General features: G+C 32.0%; 1 protein-coding gene across 7 annotated transcripts in view; it reads left to right on the top strand.

Moving 5' to 3' along the window:
• The first annotated feature begins 2,304 nt into the window (after positions 1 to 2,304).
• Positions 2,305 to 21,807, top strand: part of LOC143042526 (minichromosome maintenance domain-containing protein 2-like) — a 91,962-nt gene continuing 72,459 nt past the window's right edge. For 3 of the 7 annotated variants that reach the window (XR_012968029.1, XR_012968031.1, XR_012968030.1), the window contains exons 1-3: positions 2,529 to 2,626; positions 12,919 to 13,038; positions 19,770 to 19,830. Coding sequence is in view for 4 of the 7 variants with exons in the window: in XM_076214893.1 (XP_076071008.1) it covers positions 2,534 to 2,626; positions 12,919 to 13,038; positions 19,770 to 19,830 (274 nt within the window). In the remaining 3 variants the exon portion in view is untranslated. Of the gene's footprint in view, positions 2,406 to 2,528; positions 2,627 to 12,918; positions 13,039 to 19,769; positions 19,831 to 21,807 lie in introns of those variants that run through there. The other 4 variants (XM_076214893.1, XM_076214891.1, XM_076214892.1 and 1 more) reach the window with 3 other exon arrangements.

The raw sequence follows: 21,807 nt of genomic DNA, 5'->3' as shown, positions 1-21,807 counted from the left end.
TCTTTTTAATTATTTGTTTCCCCTTAAACATCTGACATTAATTTTAAGCAGTTCTGCTTTAAAATTCATCTAGTAATCTTTCTATTATTTAAAATTATTAAAGGTTAAGCTTTTTTCATGTCCAGCGGCACATATTACAATGTTATCCGAATTCATCGTTATACGATGCGGGAAAAATTGCTATTGTCAAGTTCAATTTCAAATAAATAGATTCGTGTTTGAATAAAACTATGATCTGATGTACAATGATTGGTGTATTCATTGTTGGTCTTTAATGCCACTTTTATCATTATTTGCTATTTCATAGCGCCCAGCTGTTTTTGAGTGTAGAAAGCTGAGACGCCCGGAGAGAACCACTGACTTTCGGCAGGGAAACTGTCAATCCTAGTCACTTAAGATTGGAGTCGAACCAAGCTACCACGTGTAGGGTTCGAACTCTGAAATAAGCAGTGAAGTAGTATTTTTTACTAACGAAAGAAACTTGTTTCTCACTTTATCCAGTTTTCGTTTGATATATAGTTTTGTTTTCTATTATTCAAATTGAAAAAACCAAGACGTTTTAAAAACGATTTGAAGAAAACAAGGTAGCCGAGTGCATAGTTCTTTCAAACATATTATTTTATCGCTAGAAGGCTGTGTCGTCATGCCAAGAAATTGCCTCCGTTGAAATTTTGCAAACATCCCATAGAGCAAATCACATGGATGATTATTATTAACCATTTGGTATATGGCCTTGTTCTAAGCAACACGTACATGCAGGTCATAAATTAATTTGTTGAATGAAATCCAATCTTTAACTACTAATAGGTGCCGCAGGAGGTCAACCGGAATTTTTAGCGAGGATTTCTTGGCATGTAACAGATAGAAAACTCAGGGTAAGAATTTATAGAGCAGACAAGGGGCAGTGGCAAATATTTCATGTATATTATGAACACAGAGAAGATTACCCCGGCACCCTTTGCCAAAAAAAAATAATCTTTTTCATCCATGTGCCTTTGGACTTTATGTTTTGAATTGTAGTTTCACTTTCCATATTCGGTATTCATTCTAATGTAAGCTCCACGTGGCAAAAATCACGTGATGCAGGAATATTGTATCTTGGAGTTAGGCTATTTCTTTCTTTTCGGGCGGGGACTCCAAGCAGACAACATGCATGTTTTATAACGCAACTATATATTTTCTTATTAAATGAAGAAAGTTGCCGGTCCAGTACAAGGATAGATCGGTTAGAAAGCAAGGTTTTAATTTTAATTAGATTGGAAAGCTTAATTTGAGAGTTAAAATCGTAGAGGACGAAAAAAAAGGGGGGCGGGTTCTTCCACAGGGAATATTTTTATCATAGGAACTCTACATTAGAAAGTTTTTTTTAATTATTTATTTAAAAAAAAAGAAAGGGAAAAACAATTGTAAGGCAAATTGTGAAGGTTCTTTCTTCCTTTCTCCGGTGGGGCTATCTCGCATATATCTGGTGTACCGTCAAACCGAGCGCATGCATGTCGTTTTGGTTGTTTCTGTCACTAGGTGGCTGTATCATTGACGTTTATCCCATATTTTCATATTGAAGCACAATGCACACGTAAATATTGTTTTAGAACATGAATTTTAAATTCATGCATACTAAAGTAAAGAAAAGCAAAAAAGCGACTCAAAGAACTAAATAGAAAAAGACGAAATGATCTGATTTTCTGTACCTCAATTTTTTTAACTGAAACCAAAAAAAAAATACCACAGACAGAAAACATGAATCAGGTTAACCGTAAAAAAAGATAAACTCGAATAGTACAGCGCAACCAGAAAGTCTCAACATTGTGACAGAAAGACTCAACCAATACCTTTATATCTCAACCATTTATATTTTTTTTATTTTTCTGCTCAGAGTAGGCTTGACAAAAAAAAGGATGAAATTTGAAAAAAATAGGCAGGACAGGAGTTTTGAGTAAAAAAAAAAGGCAGGATGTGACACTTGCAAAAAAAAAAAAGTCAGGACGACAATTTAGGTAAAAAAAAGTCAGGATAAACTAAAAAAAAAAAGGCAGGACCGATTAGAGTGAAAAATAAAAAGACAGGACAGAGATTACAGCTAAAAAAAAATGCAGGACAACATTTTTCATCCTAGCCCCACCCCCCTAAAAATCAAATGGTAGCTGCCTTAGTTACAAATATAATTTATCTATGGCATGACATTCTCCGATTTTACAAAAAAAGTCATTGATTTTCAGTAAATCGACGAAAATTCGACCTACCCTGTGTTTATTTTCAATATTTTGAACCAGAAAAGCTCAACAGGAAGTGCCAGAATACTTTTTTCCGTCTCAACCATTTTGGTTGAGATTACTAATAGATGGTTTACCAGGCGTGATAAGTATACTGATTTGTTCATGACTTTTAAAAGACCAATCTTAGTCGTAAGTTTTTTTTGTGAAATCGACTCCAGGTCCATCCATCACTTTGATTATTGTCCGATGTTGAGTGCTTTTTCGGTTATAGTCATCAGTGAAGTAGGTTCTGTATTTGAATAATCTTACCGATGTGGATGCAACATATAATCGCGCGAGATACACCTGCTGCTGCTGTAGGCAACTTTAGGCATACCAGTCAGTTTCCACCAGAAAAAAAACCCATAAAAGTATTGATATGTGACCTAGCAAGTATTATACACATCACAGCACCCAAATTGCACCGAATGTGTAATTTACACATGTTATGCACAAAAAGAAGGGGATTTTTTAAGAGACCAGGGTTGAGTTCAATATCGTAGCAGCGGCTACGTAGCTGCTATAAAGTAGCTGCTATAAATATGGCAGTGGCTATTTGAACGGCACCGGAAAAATAGCAATTTTGCTATTTAGCCGGCTCTGATAAAAACTATATCTCACTGTTATTAAAATGATCAAAATCTTCTATTTAAAAACTTTTGTTACTGTTACTCATATAAACACTTAAACTTTTAACTATCAACTTCAATATATTCTTAAAATTAAACTTTCCTTTAGAAAAAAACATTATGTACGGTACCTGTATATGACTTAGGGCAAATCTGATATGTTTGAAAATTCACGAAAACTAGTTTCGCAAGAAGAATTAAGAACGAGATACAGCTCAACAAGAAGAACACCTACTGGATTCCAATTGTTGTGGGTGGCATGTTTCGCACTTATTACTTCTACCAAATATCAAGAAACCTGGGAGGCCAAAAGGTTTGACCCAACAACTGCAAACTGTCATCGATCGGTCTTCCAAAAAAGTGTACCCGTAAAAACAATATGGTAAAAACAGCAATTGTGTACCATTTCATAAGAAAAGTTCCAAAGAAATGGGATTCTTTTTTATATTAGACTGGTTTGTTTAAAGAGATTTAGCAAAAAAATCTGTAAATAACAACATTTTAATATCAGAGGAACAAGTTGATTCAGCAAGACCTGAACTTTTAACTGCCTCTTGTTTGGACTCAATTGTAAATATTGATTTAAAAAGTATTGTCAAAAAGATGCATGGGAAGCTATTAAGAGCGTGTTTAAAGAGAAGAAAAATTCTATCTTCATATGCAACATAATTTTTTTATTCACACATAATGCAGATTCAAAAGAAGCCAGTGTAATGTGTAGTGTCTGTTTGGAGTGGCAACATTTGGGCTAGACTTAAACAACTTCCAAAGGCAAAGAATTGGTTTTGTAACAATTGCAAATGTTAAATCATGATTCCATTTGAAATTTATAGCAAATAACTTTTAATATTGTGACCGGTCTGTCATGTCTGTTTTATGATGTAGTTTTACCAAGGATTTTTAACCTTAGTTTTACATAATACTATTTTTATCACACGGCAGGATATTTAACCATAGATTTTATACAGATTTGAAAATCAACTTTTTATAAATATTTAAAAAAAATAATATTTTATAATGTATATACAAATGTGTTTTCATGCTTTTAATTAATATCATAAAGTTATAAATTATTTACTTATAAACATCTTCAATATTTTATTTTTGATTGTACTGTATTTTTAATGCTTGATATTGTCATGATTGTGATAAAATGATTTTAAAATTATAATTAAGATTTTTCATTCTCTACTAATCATGTCAATGAACAGTTTTATTCAGTGCCGGCTAAATAGCAAATTTGCTATTTTGCCGGTGCCGGTCAAATAGCCACTGCCTATAAATATCTATGTAGCAACTAGTCTGTAGCTACACGTTCAATAGTCAAAATCTACGTAATCTACGTAGCACTGCTATGATATTGAACTAAACCCAGTACCATTGCCATTGGCACACCGTCACGTTTACTTTATTAATATTATACCTTTATCCCTTTATTAAACTTCGGTCCTTTCATAAGCCAACGGCTTCTACTGACCCCTCATCTTGGATTGTCGTAATGCGATGTCTCGTCTCATAATAATATATTAGACTTATTAAAAAAAACTTATTTAGGTACATGTATCTAACTGGGTCTGATCAAGCCATGGTACACAACCCAGTATAAAAGGTGAGAGGGTTCAAACTATATGCCCCCATTGAACATATGTTCAAATAGACAAGACAATATTTTGTTGGCACAAACGCATATACAAATTATAAATGGTAATGACCGAATGGATAAACAATTTGCAATACATAGTACTAGTAAAATACAAACAATTATATATATATATATGTGAATAAAAGATTAAAGGTATAATGAAAATCTATTGCAATATATTATATTTTTTTACTTCTTGCATTTAAACAATTTGTTACGAAAGAGGAAGATAATTTTAGTGCCGTATAAGATGTGTCACCAAGGTCCACTCCAGAGCACTGTTAGATAAGGGGGAGCTAACTCGTATGTGCTGGAACCAAGGGACAGAGGGTCAGTCTATCGCTAGACTTAATGTTCTGATAGGTATACATGTAGCTAAAACGCAAGGAAGGTTTTCATAATTTAATTACTATAACAATTTAGACGAAATGATGATAACAAATCAATTAGTAAACAATTCCAAATAATATCTAATTAAAGTACAAAGTATCAAATCTAAATATCAAATCCAAAGTAAAGTTATTTCTCCTTAAAATGTAAAATATAAAATAAATGCCAAAACTACTAAAACATAAAATGTACTTGATCTCAATTTCAAAATATAAAGTCTTAAAATAAATGTTTCTCAAAAGTATTTTTTTTTTAGTTAAATTATGAGTCAGAGATAAATTTTGTCTCACACTACACAGTCAACTGGTAGACTGGTAGACAGTCTTATAGGGCCCGTATAATGACATGAGTAGTGTGAGGTTACGCTTCCGAAACACTGACTGTTTTTCTAAAAATATTCTCAAAAATAAAAGGTGAGTCAAAATACATTTTTGTCTAAACACTACAAAGTCAACTAGTAGACTGATCGACAGTCTTACAGATCCAGTATAATAGACTTTAGTAGTGAAAGGTTAGGTTTCCGAAAGGTGACTGCGTTTCCAAAATTTCATAATGATATTTATACTAAAACACAAAATAACTCGACATGACACGAGATGTTAATATTACTCTCATTAGTAAAAAGAGACTTTAATTAACAAAGCCTAATAAAGATAAAGATAAAGATATTTTATTTCCTAATCATAGGGCTCATAACAAGCATGTAATCACATAAAGTAAAAATAAAAAGCCTTTCTCTCCCACTCGCATACACTCACACTTACAACTATCGTTCTGATTAAGGATGATTGATTTTACAGTACAACATGTCCTAGTGACATATGCTAATTACAATTAATATTTCAAAATAAAGTGCTTTGAGCAAACTGTGACATTTCGAGTACTAATGCCACAGCATAGGTAAAATTAATTAAACAGATTAATAAATTTTTACAAAATACAAACATTAAATTTTCTATCTTAAAATAAAACATATTTATATTATGTACTATTAAGTATAAGATTTATTTTATTTTTATCGCACAATGTGGTTATATTTTTTCCTGTAATTTGGAACATTTTTACGGCGTTTTGAATTTGCGCCGATCTGCATTTCATTTGCGCCGATTTTTTTTACAGGTAAATTACAGGTGAAAAGATATAAGAAGATGCGGTATGAGTGCCAATGAGACAACTCTATCCCAGTCATGTTATAGTTGTTTATTCTTTAGTTTTCTATGTTGTGTTATGTGTGCTATTGTTTGTCTGTTTGTCCTGTTCATTTTTAGCCATGGCGTTGTCAGTTTATTGTGATTTATGAGTTTTATTGTCACTCTGGAATCTTTCGTCCCTCTTTCATTTACCATTTATCAACCTCTTCTATAAGCCAGTTGTACAAATTTTATGAATTGTCAATCATAACATGTATATAACTGTTGTCCTCTGCTCACTACGGGAAGGTGGAAGTAGGGTTTCGAGCAAGATAAGTCAATGTAAAAGCTATATATTTACATACTTTAAAATCAAGAAGTAAAAACCTAAGATAAAAGCACTCTGTTAATGCTAAAATGAAGGATTCAAATCCATTACAACGGAATACATTCAAATCATAAATCTGTTCTTGTCGAGTGTGTATAGGCAAAACATCTAATATATTCATATAATTGTCGCTAACGGGGTCCATCTTTTCTTTGTCTGGCTTACGTACTGATGCGAGCATTTCTATAGAGTTCGCATTTTAACATACGTTACGGCCTGGATTTTCTTGATAAAAACTGTAAAAACATATACATGTAAGTTGGGGTGAAGCTGCTCAGAAATGAGGTGGATAGCGTTACAGTGTGCATATATATGTACTTAGTCTGTAGGCTACGAATGTAAGACATTTGTCATCAGAAGGAGCGTCAGACATATTGTCAAACGTGAAGCAGTCATTGATTTCATTTGGGGGAAGGAATGGTAACCCGAAAAAATCATAAAATGGGATAGCCATTTACCAATGATGCTTAATTTGTCTTTATACTCTGCTTAGCCCATGTAAAAGTATTAACTTACCTGTAACTTACCTGTAAATCCAATTAGGAGAAAAAATAAAATCGGCGCAAATGAAAAAATGAAATCGGCGCAAATGAAAGAATGAATATTTTCAAAATCGGCGCAAATGTCATACGCCCCATTTTTAATACAAAAGTCTCTCTAATACTGAAGTAACCTCTGCAGTGTAGCAGCATGTTTTACAGATTTCACAAATTCTTTCTCATTCAATGGCAAGGTTATGAGCACTAACTCTTAATTTACACATTGATGATCGATCTGATCTATTTTTTTAAGCATCAACATAACCTGCCCATGCATTCACTCATTTTGTAAACACCCTGGGAAAATGATAATTTTGGAGATGCTGAAATATTTGCATGTTGTTCCTGAAAACCCTGGTCGATTAGTCTTTGTTTTATAAAACCAAACAGGGGTTTAATAGTAAGGTTATCATTTGACAAATATGATAAACCTAAGTTTTGAATAATAATATTTAACCTTTTGACCCATGGGTTGCTCTTTTTTGTAGCATTATATATTTGGTGAACTAAACTTCCTTCTGAAGTGATTAAATGGTCCCATAATTTAATACTAGATACATGTAACATTATCCTATTTTTCAATGACAGTCTTGCAAGTTTGGAACGACATGCATCATTTGAGGCCTTACAGTGTACTCCCAAGATTTCTTTAATAAATTTTATATGCAACTCTTCATAGGCATATCTGTCTTTAAATGTCGAAATAATCCCCCAGATTTCGCTACAATAAAGGTGAATAGGGGCTACTAAGGAATCAAATTTTTTCCCCAGAAGTTTACAAGGGTTTATATCTAATCCTATCATGCCTATTGTTTTCTTTATTTTAAAATATGCTTTCCTAGCTTTTTCCATAAGAGAAGTGATGGCGACATTAAAACTGCCATTAAATCTAATATTAATACCCAGGTAACGATAAGTACTAACTGTCTCTAAGGATTTGCCATTATAATAAAATTCATTTAGAAAAGACTTTCCGTTTGAATTAAAAACCATTACTTTTGATTTCTCTGTATTGACTTGTAATTTCCAAAAAGAACAATAATTACTTAATGTATTGAGACAATTTTGCAAACCTCTTTGCTATCTGATAATAATACAATATCATCAGCATACAATAGTGCATTTAATGAAACATCACCAACTACAACTGGATCTGCATTGATATTTTCCAAGACCTTTAAGAATGTCGTTTATAAAAAAATTAAAAAGAAGAGGACTCAATACATCTCCTTGTTTAACACCACAGTTTGATTCAAATGATGGGCTAAGACCATTAGAAAAAATTTAATTCTACATTTTGTATTAGAGTACATTGAAAATATTATATTAAAAATATGTTTTGGTACATTACTTTGAAGTAGTTTATGAAATAATCCTATTCTCCAAATTGTATCGAACGCTTTTCTAAGATCAATGAAAGCAGCAAATTTTGTTTTGTTTTTGGATTTATAATTGCTGACAATAGATTTCACAGAAAAGATGTGGTCTGCAAATGCGATCAAATGCATTGATCATAAAAAAAACCCAAAAAACTTCCCCTCTCCATCCGCCACTGCTCTGATGACATGTAGACTGGGGCGTAGCTCCATATATGCTGTCACGCCATGGTGTGCACATCGCGGGGTAAAAAAATAATAAATTACGCTGGAAAATAAAATAAAAAAACAAACGAGTAAAAAATATTAAAATCAACTTTCACCAAGCAAATTAGAAAACGATAAGTATAGCTATTTTAATAACGTCACAATAATATTTCCGTATGTAAATTCAATTGATTTGAAAGGAGTAGGTTCAGTAAGACCCCTTTTTGGTCCCAAAATATAGCAGTTTTAGAAAATTGTGAAAATGTAATCTTTAAGCTATATTTTGGAAAGTAAAATGCTTCTGCTACATAAATATGAGCTGTTTTTGACAATACAATGCACAAATATCGCGTTCTAGGCAGGGATGGGGTCGATTACTTTAAAATGTAATCGATTAAATTACAATTACTTTGCTTATAAAATGTAATCAATTACATTACAATTACACATTATTTCAAATGTAATTGATTACATTAGATTACGTTTCTTTAAAGTAATCATGATTACTTGTGATTACTTATGATTACATTGTATATATTTTTTTGTAATATTAAAGAATTTCTAATAACTTTTTATCCTCATGAAAAAGCTAATTTTGGTAATTTTGGTGATTTTTTATACGACCGCAAATTTTGAAAAAATTTTCGTCGTATATTGGCGTCTGCGTCTGCGTCGTCGTCGTCGTCGTCGTCGTCCGGCGTCCGAATACTTTTAGTTTTCGCACTCTAACTTTAGTAAAAGTGAATAGAAATCTATGAAATTTTAACACAAGGTTTATGACCATAAAAGGAAGGTTGGTATTGATTTTGGGAGTTTTGGTCCCAACATTTTAGGAATAAGGGGCCAAAAAGGGCCCAAATAAGCATTTTCTTGGTTTTCGCACCATAACTTTAGTTTAAGTTAATAGAAATCTATGAAATTTTGACACAAGGTTTATGACCACAAAAGAAAGATTGGGATTGATTTTGGGAGTTTTGGTTTCAATAGTTTAGGAATAAGGGGCCAATAAAGGGCCCAAATAAGCATTTTTCTTGGTTTTTGCACAATAACCTTAGGTTAAGTAAATGGAAATCTATGAAATTTAAACACAATGTTTATGACCACAAAAGGAAGGTTGGTATTTATTTTGGGAGTTTAGGACCCAACAGATTAGGAATTAGGGGCCAAAAAGGGACCCAAATAAGCATTTTTCTTGGTTTTCGCACTATAATGTTAGTATAAGTAAATACAAATCTATGAAATTTAAACACAAGGCTTATGACCATAAAAGGAAGGTTGGTATTGATTTTGGGAGTTTTGGTCCCAACAGTTTAGGAAAAAGGGGCCCAAAGGGTCCAAAATTAAACTTTGTTTGATTTCATCAAAATTGAATAATTGGGGTTCTTTGATATGCCGAATCTAACTGTATATGTAGATTCTCAACTTTTGGTCCCGTTTTCAAATTGGTCTACATTAAGGTCCAAAGGGTCCAAAATTAAACTTAGTTTGATTTTGACAAAAAATGAATCGGTTGGGTTCTTTGATATGTTGAATCTAAAAATGTACTTAGATTCTTGATTATTGAAGTTTTTTTGGTCCAGTTTTCAAATTGGTCTACATTAAGGTCCAAAGGGTCCAAAATTAAACTTTGTTTGATTTCATCAAAAATTGAATCCTTGGGGTTCTTTGATATGCCAAATCTAACTGTGTATGTAGATTCTTCATTTTTGGTCCTGTTTTCAAATTTCAAATTCTACATTAAAGTCCAAAGGGTCCAAAATTAAACTAAGTTTGATTTTAACAAAAATTGAATTCTTGGGCCTCTTTGATATGCTGAATCTAAACATGTACTTAGATTTTTGATTATGGGCCCAGTTTTCAAGTTGGTCCAAATCAGGATCTAAAATTATTATATTAAGTATTGTGCAATAGCAAGTCTTTTCAATTGCACAGTATTGTGCAATGGCAAGAAATATCTAATTGCACAATATTGTGAAATAGCAAATTTTTTTTTAATTACAGTTATCTTTCTTTGTCCAGAATAGTAAGCAAGAAATATCCTATTTGTGCAATAGCAAGAATTTTTTTTAATTGGAGTTATCTTTCTTTGTCCAGAATCAACTTAAATCTTTGTTATATACACTATACAATGTATATACACTTTTTACTACCAACTGATAAATTTAAATAATCTTTACCATTCAGTGATAACAAGCAGTTTTTTACATCTTAATATTTTATGATGTATTTAAATGAGTAGTTATTGTTGCAAACTCCATTAGAAATTTGAATTGATATCAGTTTTGAAAAAGGGAAACGGGGATGTGAAAAAAAAGGGGGGGGGGAAATTTTTCTCATTTCAGATTTCATAAATAAAAAGAAAATTTCTTCAAACATTTTTTTGAGAGGATTAATATTCAACAGCATAGTGATTTGCTCAAAGGCAAAAAAAACCTTTTAAGTTCATTAGACCACATTCATTCTGTGTCAGAAACCTATGCTGTGTCAACTATTTAATTTTAGATTTAAGAAGTTTGAAGAAGAAATCTTTAATTGATTTGTAAAATCTTGGCATTTGTTTTGTGTAAAAAAAAACCATGTAATGTCAAAAATTTGATCACAATCCAAATTCAGAGCTGTATCATGCTTGAATGTTTTGTCCATACTTGCCCCAACTGTTCAGGGTTCGACCTCTGCGGTCGTATAAAGCTGCGCCCTGCGGAGCACCTGGTTTTAAACTTCTAGCATCATTAAGTCATGCTGAATTACTGAAATCTTTAAAATTTAAGCATTTTGGTTAATTTTTAGACGGTTTTTGTCTAATATGAAAGTGGCCGCATTCATGTTCATTCATAATATTGAATATAAGTTGTATTTGATGATAATACAAAACATATATAAAGGCCGAGGATGAACATGGATGCGGCCACTTTCATTCTTGACAAAAACCATGTGAAAAGTGACGTTTTTTGGCATATTTGATAGATTTTTCATATTTAAGCTTGAATCAGAGTATTTTTAATGACTAAATCAGTTAAAATCTTTCACATAAACTAATCGAATCTTTCGTTAGATGAACCTGAAATTTGAGGCCAAAATCGACCCTTACCGGACCTACTCCTTTGATTATATGAATAATAGTATGATGTGTTTGGTAAATGTCAACGAGCATTTGACATACAAATAATCCAGCTATGAGGTCACTGTATTTTTACGTAGATTTCATACAGTAGCTTGTACATTTGTGTAATGCCCACCACAAACTGGAAAACATTACCTTTCCGAAACAAAGAACATACTACATCAGTACAAAAGTCAGGTGTATTAACAGTTTCCACTTGATTCAGTCCAACCGTCCGTCTGTCCACCACGCTTGTAAGGGGTATAAGTAAACTGTTTAATCTGTAAATCAAGTGTGTTGAACCATTATTATCAAAATTTGCAATTTTGCACCTGTTCAAGTGCAAGGGAATTCATCGAGTTTTAAAGAACAATTTAATACACCAAATCATACAGCATATAGCTCTGAAACTAAAGCATATAGAGCAAATCTGAAATGGGTTAAAAGGTTCATCAGGTCAAGATAAATCTGTCATTAAATTTTCAGACGCATCAGACGCAACCCTTTGTTGGGTTGCTGCCCCTAAATTAGTAATTTTAAGGAAATTTTGCAGTTTTTGGTTATTATCTTGATCATTATATTAGATAAAGATAAACTATAAACAGCAAAATTGTTCAGCAAAGTTAGAACTACAACTTAGTCCAAAATGTTCAATTGACCCTAGAAAGAGTTATTGCTCTTTAAAGTCAACTTTTTACAATTTTTCTTAATTTTACTAAATTTTTACAAAAATCTTTTCCTGTGAAACTACTTGGCAAAATTGAAACAAACTTGACCTAAATCATCATTAGGGTTTGTAGTTTAAAAAATGTAACGGATGACCCTGTCATCAATAAAAATGGCCACAATGGCTAAAAATAGAACATTGGGGTAAAATGCAAGTATTGTCCTCCAACAATGATTACTTTCAAAATGGAGGAAACTCAATTTCTTGTTTAAAAATTTAAGCAGCAAAAGTGACAATTTAAAGGCTGAATTTACAATTTTAAAAGATGTCGTGCATTAATCATCTTTGGTCAGAGTAATTTCTAGTGTCCAATAAAAGTTAATAAAACTAAACAAAACAACAAGTTATTAAAATAAGTTTACTGAAAGGACATCAAGGGGTTACTGGTACATTTACAAAATGTATGTTCCACTATTTTTTACCCTGTACAATAAAGTGTTTACTCCCAAGTGAAGACTAGAACTATATGTAAAAATAACTAACATTAGAGGCCAATTAGATTGAGATTAACATGTTAAATTTTCTTGATACACAGATGTCCTTTGAATCATTAGATAAAAAGTTAAAGATGATTTACATGCTAGTGGAATATTTGGAAACCAGTGGAAATATAAGGCTGATCAAACAACAGTGTGCAAGATATTCACAGAACAAGGTTAGTTTAATAAGTCATCTGTCCATCTGTTGTTCAGTCTGTCAGTTAGTCAGGCAATATGACATAGTTTATAATCCTCTCTCAAACCTAGGACAACTTGTACATGTTTCAAGAGAAATCTCTACTTGGTGGAATTTGAGAAATAATATTCATAATTGAAATTGAAATTCCATGGAAATTCAAGTTTCTTTTTCTTCTGATTGATTGACGTCAAGTGCCAATCATTTCATGCTTTAATTCAGGACAAGAACAGAGAAGCTCGGGCCAGAAAGACTCCTTTTTGGCCCCAAATTATAACATATCAAATATTAGTTGTAAATGTCAGCTATTTATTAGATTGAAGAATTCTTACATAAATATGAGCTGTTTTTATTTGTGCTAAATTTAGAAACTGTTTGTCTAAAATGGCAGTGGCCTTGTGTTCAATCTTCATGTTCAAACATATAACTATATACAGGATGCAGATTTATAAAAGTTTTTCCAAAGTTGTATCCAAATCCCTTATTCATGGTATTTGAATTTCATGTTACATTGTATATGTTACTTCTTAGTTATAATTTTTCAGTAATAAGAACTGTTTAAACTAAATATATAAGTTGTAAGTGATGATGATACATAACATATATCTATAATACTGAAATAACAAGGTCCAATTTGTCAGTCGTCATGGGGTAAAAACAACAAATCAAAGAATTCAACTTAATATATAGCTAAATTATATAGGAGAATGGTGTTGATAAAAAATTACACCACTCCAGACCCTTTTGTTTTCCACACAGTTAATATTGCCAATAATTAACAAGTTTCAGGTCGAATCCGATATCGATACCGATACCAATTATAGTATATTCACCTGTTACCTATTACCTTATATGTACGTTCTGCATCTGACAGGCGCACCACCAAACGGTGTATTTTGGATTTGCTATATACACGGGTCATAATCACAGGGTTGACACTACTAAATTCTATCATTGTCACATTGTTTACTATTGTAGTTTATTAATCAGTATGACTTTAAAAGATGACAATACAAATACTTAAAATCTAGACTTAAATAAAGGCGTATAGAATAATTTTTATTATACAGCCTCCAATTTGTTAGCCTGCATGACGCAAAACAGCGAAACAAAGAATTCAAATTTATTTATAACTAATATTCACAGTGTAGATACTATTCTGTACGCTATCCGGAAGTCGCGATTTTCGAAGCGAGAACTTTTTGGATCACATTTTAAATTTGATTGGTATACTGAATTAAACGGTAAGTTGATCATCTGTACATTGCTTAATGATTAATTCAGCCGACATCGATATTCTCAAATGGTTTAGAATTATATTCCGCACATTCATTATTCGTATCTTTGCCTTAATCAAGAGATTTTCAAGTGCATCACTAAGAAAAATCAGTTGGCGAACCTAAAAACAATCTTTTTACCCTCTTAGTGTACAAATTAACGTAAAAACCTGACTTAATTAACTAAATGAAGTATATTGCAAGTGGTGGTAAAAGTTTCGACCAGATCTTTGCAACCAGAAATAAGAAAATTACACTTGTTTGAATTTCTCACTGTATGATCAGTCTCGCTTGTATATTTTAAAACTGTATGATCAGTCTTTATGTCACTGTATTCTAGTGGTGATTTCAAAGTTATTTCGATACATCAGAAGGTGGCATTTTTCTAAATAACACAAATATATTTCAATACATTCACATCCTGAAAACTAATGAAACATGTTTTAGCTTGATAGGGTGTACTCGACTTACTACATTAAGTATAAGGATGTTTAAATGTTGCTAAAATAAGAGGAAGGTTTGATGTATACTAGTATATTAGTTTCAGAAATGTCCTCCGTTATTCTTAAAATTGTACAAACACACAGATTTAGTTGTTATATAAAAAATGCATGTATTTACACACATTCGAGTCCGTACTGTAGCCTATAGTTGATACAGTTCCTTCACTTTGTTTAAGATGTAGAGCTGTCTCTTTGACACTCAATTGTACACCACTTTGTCAAGCGGGGGGTTATAGTAATAAAGAAGTCCATCTTACCGTTCATCCGTTGGACCGGTACAGTATGTTTCGCCGGTTTTGTAAGCGCATCTCCTCATAAACCACTTAAAAGGGTTTCAAACTGCCGGATCCCCTTTTTTTTGAATCCATCACTGATATAACTATTAATTAATCTTATTCGGTTTCCTTATCATAAATGATAATGACTGTATTGTGCACCGTCTATTTCGAATTTTAGTAAAAACTTTTATGGGGTAACTTTTTTGGATTCGAGCGTCACTGATGAGTCTTTTGTAGATGAAACGCGCGTCTGGCGTATATACTAAATTTAGTCCTGGTATCTATGATGAGTTTATTTACAACCACTGGGTCGATGCCACTGCTGGTGGAGATTTATTTCCCCGAGGGTATCACTAGCCCAGTAGTCAGCACTTTTTGTGCTGACATGAATTGTCATTGATATGGTTATATTTATAAATTTACTGTTTAATTTTGGAATTTTTTGAAATGCTACGGCTTTTCTACCTCAGGCATAGATTACCTTAGCTGTATTTGGCAAAACTTTTAGGAATTTGCTCTTCAACTTCGTACTTTATTTGGCATTTTTAACTTTTTTGGATTCGAGCGTCACTGATGAGTCTTTTGTAGATGAAACGAGCGTCTGGCGTATATACTAAATTTAGTCCTGGTATCTATGATTAGTTTATTTATATAAGATACGGACTTGAACATTGCATTATATGGGTTCATCCATTTCCAACACCTCCTAAACCAATCATTAAAGTTTTCTGAAATTGCTCCATTTTTACTCGATTAATGCATTATGGACCTTCTGTAAACTTACCAAAATTATATCACATGAATTATTCCCCTACGCAAAGCTGTCTTTATCCATTTTTTACTTATTTTAAAAAAAGCTTGATTTATGTTATCATCAATTGGTCACAGCGGACGGTGTAGATAATCTTAAAAAATGTAATAGCTAAACAGATAACTGTAACGATACACTATTACAAAGTCCACAAGCGAATCATGTAATACTTTTTAGGCATTTTGATTTTAAATAAGACTGCTGGAACAAAAATACAATTATTTTGCCGTCTAAAAAATCATAAGAAATATATTTGTATTGTCTGATGAAAGTAATTACACGTTATAGTTCCCTGGATAGTTCATAATATCACATATACACGTATATACTTTCAAATTGCTGTTGTTTTTTCTTTAAAATCACGACTGGTCATACAGTAAAAAAATCTGAAATCGCTTCTAGAATACAGTCAGTTGTAGACTGATCGTACAGTAATTTATTTTGGGATCCTCAAGGAAAACATATTTTTTATGGGAAATACAAATATTCTACTTAAATACGAAAAGAATATTGAAACAGTATATATTTAACTGTAAACTGATGCAAATATTTGCAATAAAAGATTATTTGCTTTGTACTACGAGAGCAAAATTGTCCATCGATTTCACTTTTTTCTACCAAGTTGATGTGATGCACACGTATATTTTATATTCTAATGCATGTTTTTGTTACAGTTACTCATATTTATGATGCTATATATACCTTGAAGATGTTCAAAGCACTTTGTAGATATAGGAGTAAACAAATGATGAGAAAAGTTACCGTAGGCAAAACCGTCCTGTTAGCCAGTTGGAAATCATCGCTTCGAAAATCGCGACTTCCGGATAGCGTACAGAATAGTATCTACACTGTGATATTGGACAATGCTGTTGATAAAAAATTACTCCATTCGAGGCCTTTTTGTTTTTTAAATAGTAAATATTACCAATAATTGATAAGTTCCAGGTCGACGGTTTCAAACAGAAAGATTTTGAAATGTGAAAGTAGAGAAAACTATGCATCTTATAATCAGCATGACTTTATCAGATGACAATATCAATACTAAATATCTAGGCTAAAATAAGGCTTACACATAGTTATATACTTTAATTCAGTCACAGACCAGCGATTTCACAGGTGTGTTCTAGTATAAAGGTTGAGACTGACAACAAATGCGACCACTTTCATTTTAGACAAAAAGCCATCTGAAAAGTGACGTTATGTGGAACATTTGATATAATTTCGTACATAGGCTTGAATTTAGGTGTCTTTAGTGACCAAATCAGTTCAAATATTTTGACTATTACATAAACTAATTGTATTGACTAAAGAAGACACTTAAGTGTTTAAAAATGTCAAAATCTTTCATCAGATGTATTTCAAATTAGGCCAAAATAAACCCTTACCGGAGATATAAGACTACTACTGGAATGAATTTGGTATGATGGATAGTGGTAGAAATTTTACCTTGTACAAGGTTGCCCCCAATAGAGTTATTGCAAGGATTCTTTGATATGCAGAAAGCCTGGCACTCTCTTTACATAAAAAATCAGATTAAAAGTTTTCTTTTTGAAACTACATAATTGATTGGAAGACACTCTACAAATGTTTTGATTGATTCACACAAACATGTTGTCTGCTCTATGGTTGGGTTGTTGTCTCTTTGACACATTTCCCATTTCCATTCTCAATCTTATGAGTTGTTTTTATACGACCACAAAAATTGAAAATTTTTTGGTCATATATTGGTATCACGTTGGCGTCTTCGTCGTCGTCGTCCGTAGTCGTCATGGTCATCTGAGTTTGTCGTTCAAAGACATTTGGTTTTCGCACTCTAACTTTAGTAAAAGTAAATAGAAATCTATGAAATTTAAACACAAGGTTTATGACCATAAAAGGAAGGTTGGGATTAATTTTGGGTGTTTTAGTCCCAACAGTTTAGGAATTAGGGGCCAAAAAGGGCCCAAATAAGCATTTTTCTTGGTTTTTGCACAATAACTTTAGAATACGTGAACAAAAATCTATGAAATTTTTACATAAGGTCTATGACCACAAAAGGAAGGTTGGGATTGATTTTGGGAGGTTAAGTCCCAACAGTTTAGGAATTAGGGGCCAAAAACAGGTTTTTCTTGGTTTTTGCACAATAACTTTAATCAGTATAAGTTAATAGAAATCTATGAAATTTTAACACAAGCTTTATGACCACAAAAGGAAGGTTTGGATTGATTTTGGGAGTTTTGGTCCCAATGAATTAGGGGCCAAAAGGGTCCAAAATTAAACTTTGTTTGATTTCATCAAAAATTGAACTATTGGGGTTCTTTGATATACCGAATCTAACTGTGTATTTAGATTCTTAATTTTCGGTCCTGTTTTCAAATTGGTCCACATTAAATTAAACTTAGTTTGATTTTAACAAAAATTGAATTCTTGGGGTTCTTTGATATGCTCAATCTAACCATGTACTTAGTTTTTTGATTATGGGCCCAGTTTTCAAGTTGGTCCAAATCGGGGTCCAAAATTAAACTTTGTTTGATTTCAACAAATATTCAATATATGGGGTTCTTCAATATGCTGAATCTAACCATGTATTTAGATTTTTAATATGTAGGACCGGTTATCAAATTGGTCCACATTGAGGTCTAAAGGGTCCAAAATTGAACTTTATTTAATTCCATCAAAAATTGAATTCTTGGGGTTCTTCTGTTAAGAATTTTCTTTGGGAGTTATGGCTCAAACCATTAAGGAATAAGGTGCATAAAAGGGGGAAAATAGGGTTTCCAGGTTAATGGACAATTACTTAAGTTCAAAACATAATTTAAAAGCAGTGTAAGGTTGGTAATTGAAACTCATTTTAATAGCTCACCTAAACTGGTCTCAAATTATGTATATTGGAAATTTGCCAAAAACTTTGTTATTAAAATAACTTCCATTGGAAATTTGCCAAAAACTTTAGTTTAATGAACTTCATTGGAAATTTGCCAATATAAAATGTTGCATTGGAGTTATCTTTCTTTGTCCAGAATAGTAGTCAAATCAACTTAAATCATGACTGTATGACATTTATATTATATGATGTATTTAAATGAGTAGTTATTGTTGAAAATTCCATTAGAAATTTGAATTGAGATCATTTTTGGAATAAGGGAAAGGGGGAGGTGAAAAAAAATTGGTTGGGTTCAATTTTTCTTATTTCAGATTTCAGAAATGAAAAAGAAAATTTCTTCAAATATCAAAGGATTAATATTCAACAGCATAGTGAATTGCTCAAAAGCAAAAAAAACATTTTAAGTTCATTAGACCACATTCATTCTGTGTCAGAAACCTATGCTGTGTCAACTGTTTAATCACAATCCAAATTCAGAGCTGTATCCAGTTTGAATGTTGTGTCCATCAGGGGTTTCATTATCTTTCATGTTGACTGGTACTTTCCACGTTTCTAGGTGGTACTTTTCAATTTATTCCATGAATATCTTATATAAAAATTTCTACATTTAGGCGGTACTTGTCAATAGCATAGGAGGGTAAAAGTACCGGGTACCGCCTCCTAATGAATGGCATGGTCCATACTAGCCCCAACCGTTCAACGTTCAAGGACCTCTGCTGTCGTATAAAGCTGTGCCCTGCGGAGCATCTGGTTCAACTTGCTGCCACATCATTTATGCTTTTTCCTAACCAATTTGATATGAAATGGCAGGTAAGATATATTTGATATGAAATGACAGGTAAGATATAATTGATATGAAATGACAGGTAAGATATATTTGATATGAAATGACAGGTAAGATATAATTGATATGAAATGACAGGTAAGATATATTTGATATGAAATGACAGGTAAGATATATTTGATTCTATAATTTCAGGGATTACTGGTTTACACCTTTAAATTACTGATAGATCCTGTTTTACTGACAGAAGTCAATGGTAGGTAACTTAAATCTTTAGTGTTAATAACTTTTACAAGATTCAAGTTTAATAGAAAGGTAAATTAACTTGACTATTAGTATTATATACCCATACTGTTTTAAGTTTGATTGAATGAAAAAGAAATTGTTATAGCTTCAAATTGTAAATAGCCTAAGCAAGTCATTTTTAGAAAATAGCAGAATGTTTAGTATAGATGTCTACAAGGGACACATAACCAACCAGTTAACCAATAGATGCATCTTTGAAAATACCATAGTAATGTAGTTTAACCTGTAGTCTTTGACAACTTATACATGAATTGACGAATCAATTGGTTTAAAGAGCTTGACAATTTGATCATAACTATGAAAAGATGCACAAAAGGGTTCAGATTGAAACCTTACATCAGGTACAAATCAAGATAATTCAATTTGATGAAACTTGACACAGTCAAGAATTGTTTATTATATATAGTTGAGTTGTAACTTGTAATGTAGGTGGTATCAGGAAGTAGAAACTTAAAAATATTTTATAAACAAATAATGATTTAGCAGCTATTTATAATTTTTTTTTTTATTTAGAACTGAATAATTTTTTTACCATATTAGGTGTATATATATGTCTGTTAGTTTTAAACGCCCATTTACTAGACATATTTATGGTAAACTGTTGTCCCTATGTCTGTCTGTCTGTCTGTCTGTCCGTCAGACATTTACTCCAAAATACTTTCACCAATTTGCATGAAACTTTGGTGAACTGTTTATATCTATTGATGTGAGCTCCCTTTCTTTTTTTATAAATTTTTCATTTTTCATTTCTGAGTTATGGGATTTTATTCATAATAAAGGTTGTTTTTTCCCTCCAGTTTTTGCACAATTACTTACACATGCTTTTTATACCAATTTACAAGAAACTTTAGTGAATTGTTTATATCCATTGACATAATCACCCTTTCAATTTTAATAAATTTTTTATTTTACTTTTATGGGGTTTTTATTCATTAAAAAAAAGGGGGATTTTCAAGTTTTTGCAAAACTACTCAAACATGCTTTCAGTAGTTCTCATGAAACTGTGGTGAAATGTTTATATCTATTGACATTTATAATCTCTTTTTCGATTATTATAGATTTTACATTTGACATTTCGTAGTTACAGGATTTTTTCATCGAAAAGGGGTGATTTTCTAGTTTTCAGACAATACCTTTACAGTGCTTTGAGCAGTTTTTATTAAACTTAGGTACCTGGTTTATATCAATAAAAATAATTTCCTTTAATTTTTCATAAATTTCGGATATGACATTTCGTAGTTACAGGATTTTTTCATCGAAAAGGGGTGATTTTCTAGTTTACAGTGCTTTGAGCAGTTTTTATTAAACTTAGGTGCCTGGTTTATATCAATAAAAATAATTTCCTTTAATTTTTTATAAATTTCTGATATGACATTGAGAAGTTATGAACTTTGTTCTTAGAAAATGCAATGGGCATGATGCGTATCATGTGCTCTTGGGGCAGCTGTTGATTTGTCAGGCCAGCATCTTTTGTCGCTGAAAGCTTGACAGGGATAGTGATCTGGCAGCATTTACCAACTTCTTAAAAGCTTAATATTTCATAAGGTAGAAGACCTGAATCCTTCATACTTTATATATAGATGCCTTATGTTATGAAGTTTCCGTCTGTTATATGTCTATTGTCCTTAACCTCTCATTTATGGTTCAGTGACTAGTTACTTAAAAAGAAAGATTTTTAGTATTTTTAATTTTCTCTTATTATGTGTAATAATTAAGATAACTGTATTTTGTATGTGATACCTTGCAAGGTCCTTATGCCAGTTAGATAGTTTTCACTTGACTTTGACCTCAGTTCATGGGTCAGTAAACAAGGTTACGTTTTCATGGTCCATATCTGAGATATCATAAGCAATAGGTCTATATATCGATCTACTATATTGGGTGTATGGATTTATTGTAAGCTGTACATATCTTACTGGCAGGTGTC

The sequence above is a fragment of the Mytilus galloprovincialis genome, chromosome 8, assembly GCF_965363235.1.
Source record: "Mytilus galloprovincialis chromosome 8, xbMytGall1.hap1.1, whole genome shotgun sequence".
NCBI lineage: Eukaryota > Metazoa > Mollusca > Bivalvia > Mytilida > Mytilidae > Mytilus > Mytilus galloprovincialis.
The sequence above is the reverse complement of the archived record's forward strand: the minus strand, read 5'-3'. Positions and strand labels throughout refer to the sequence as shown.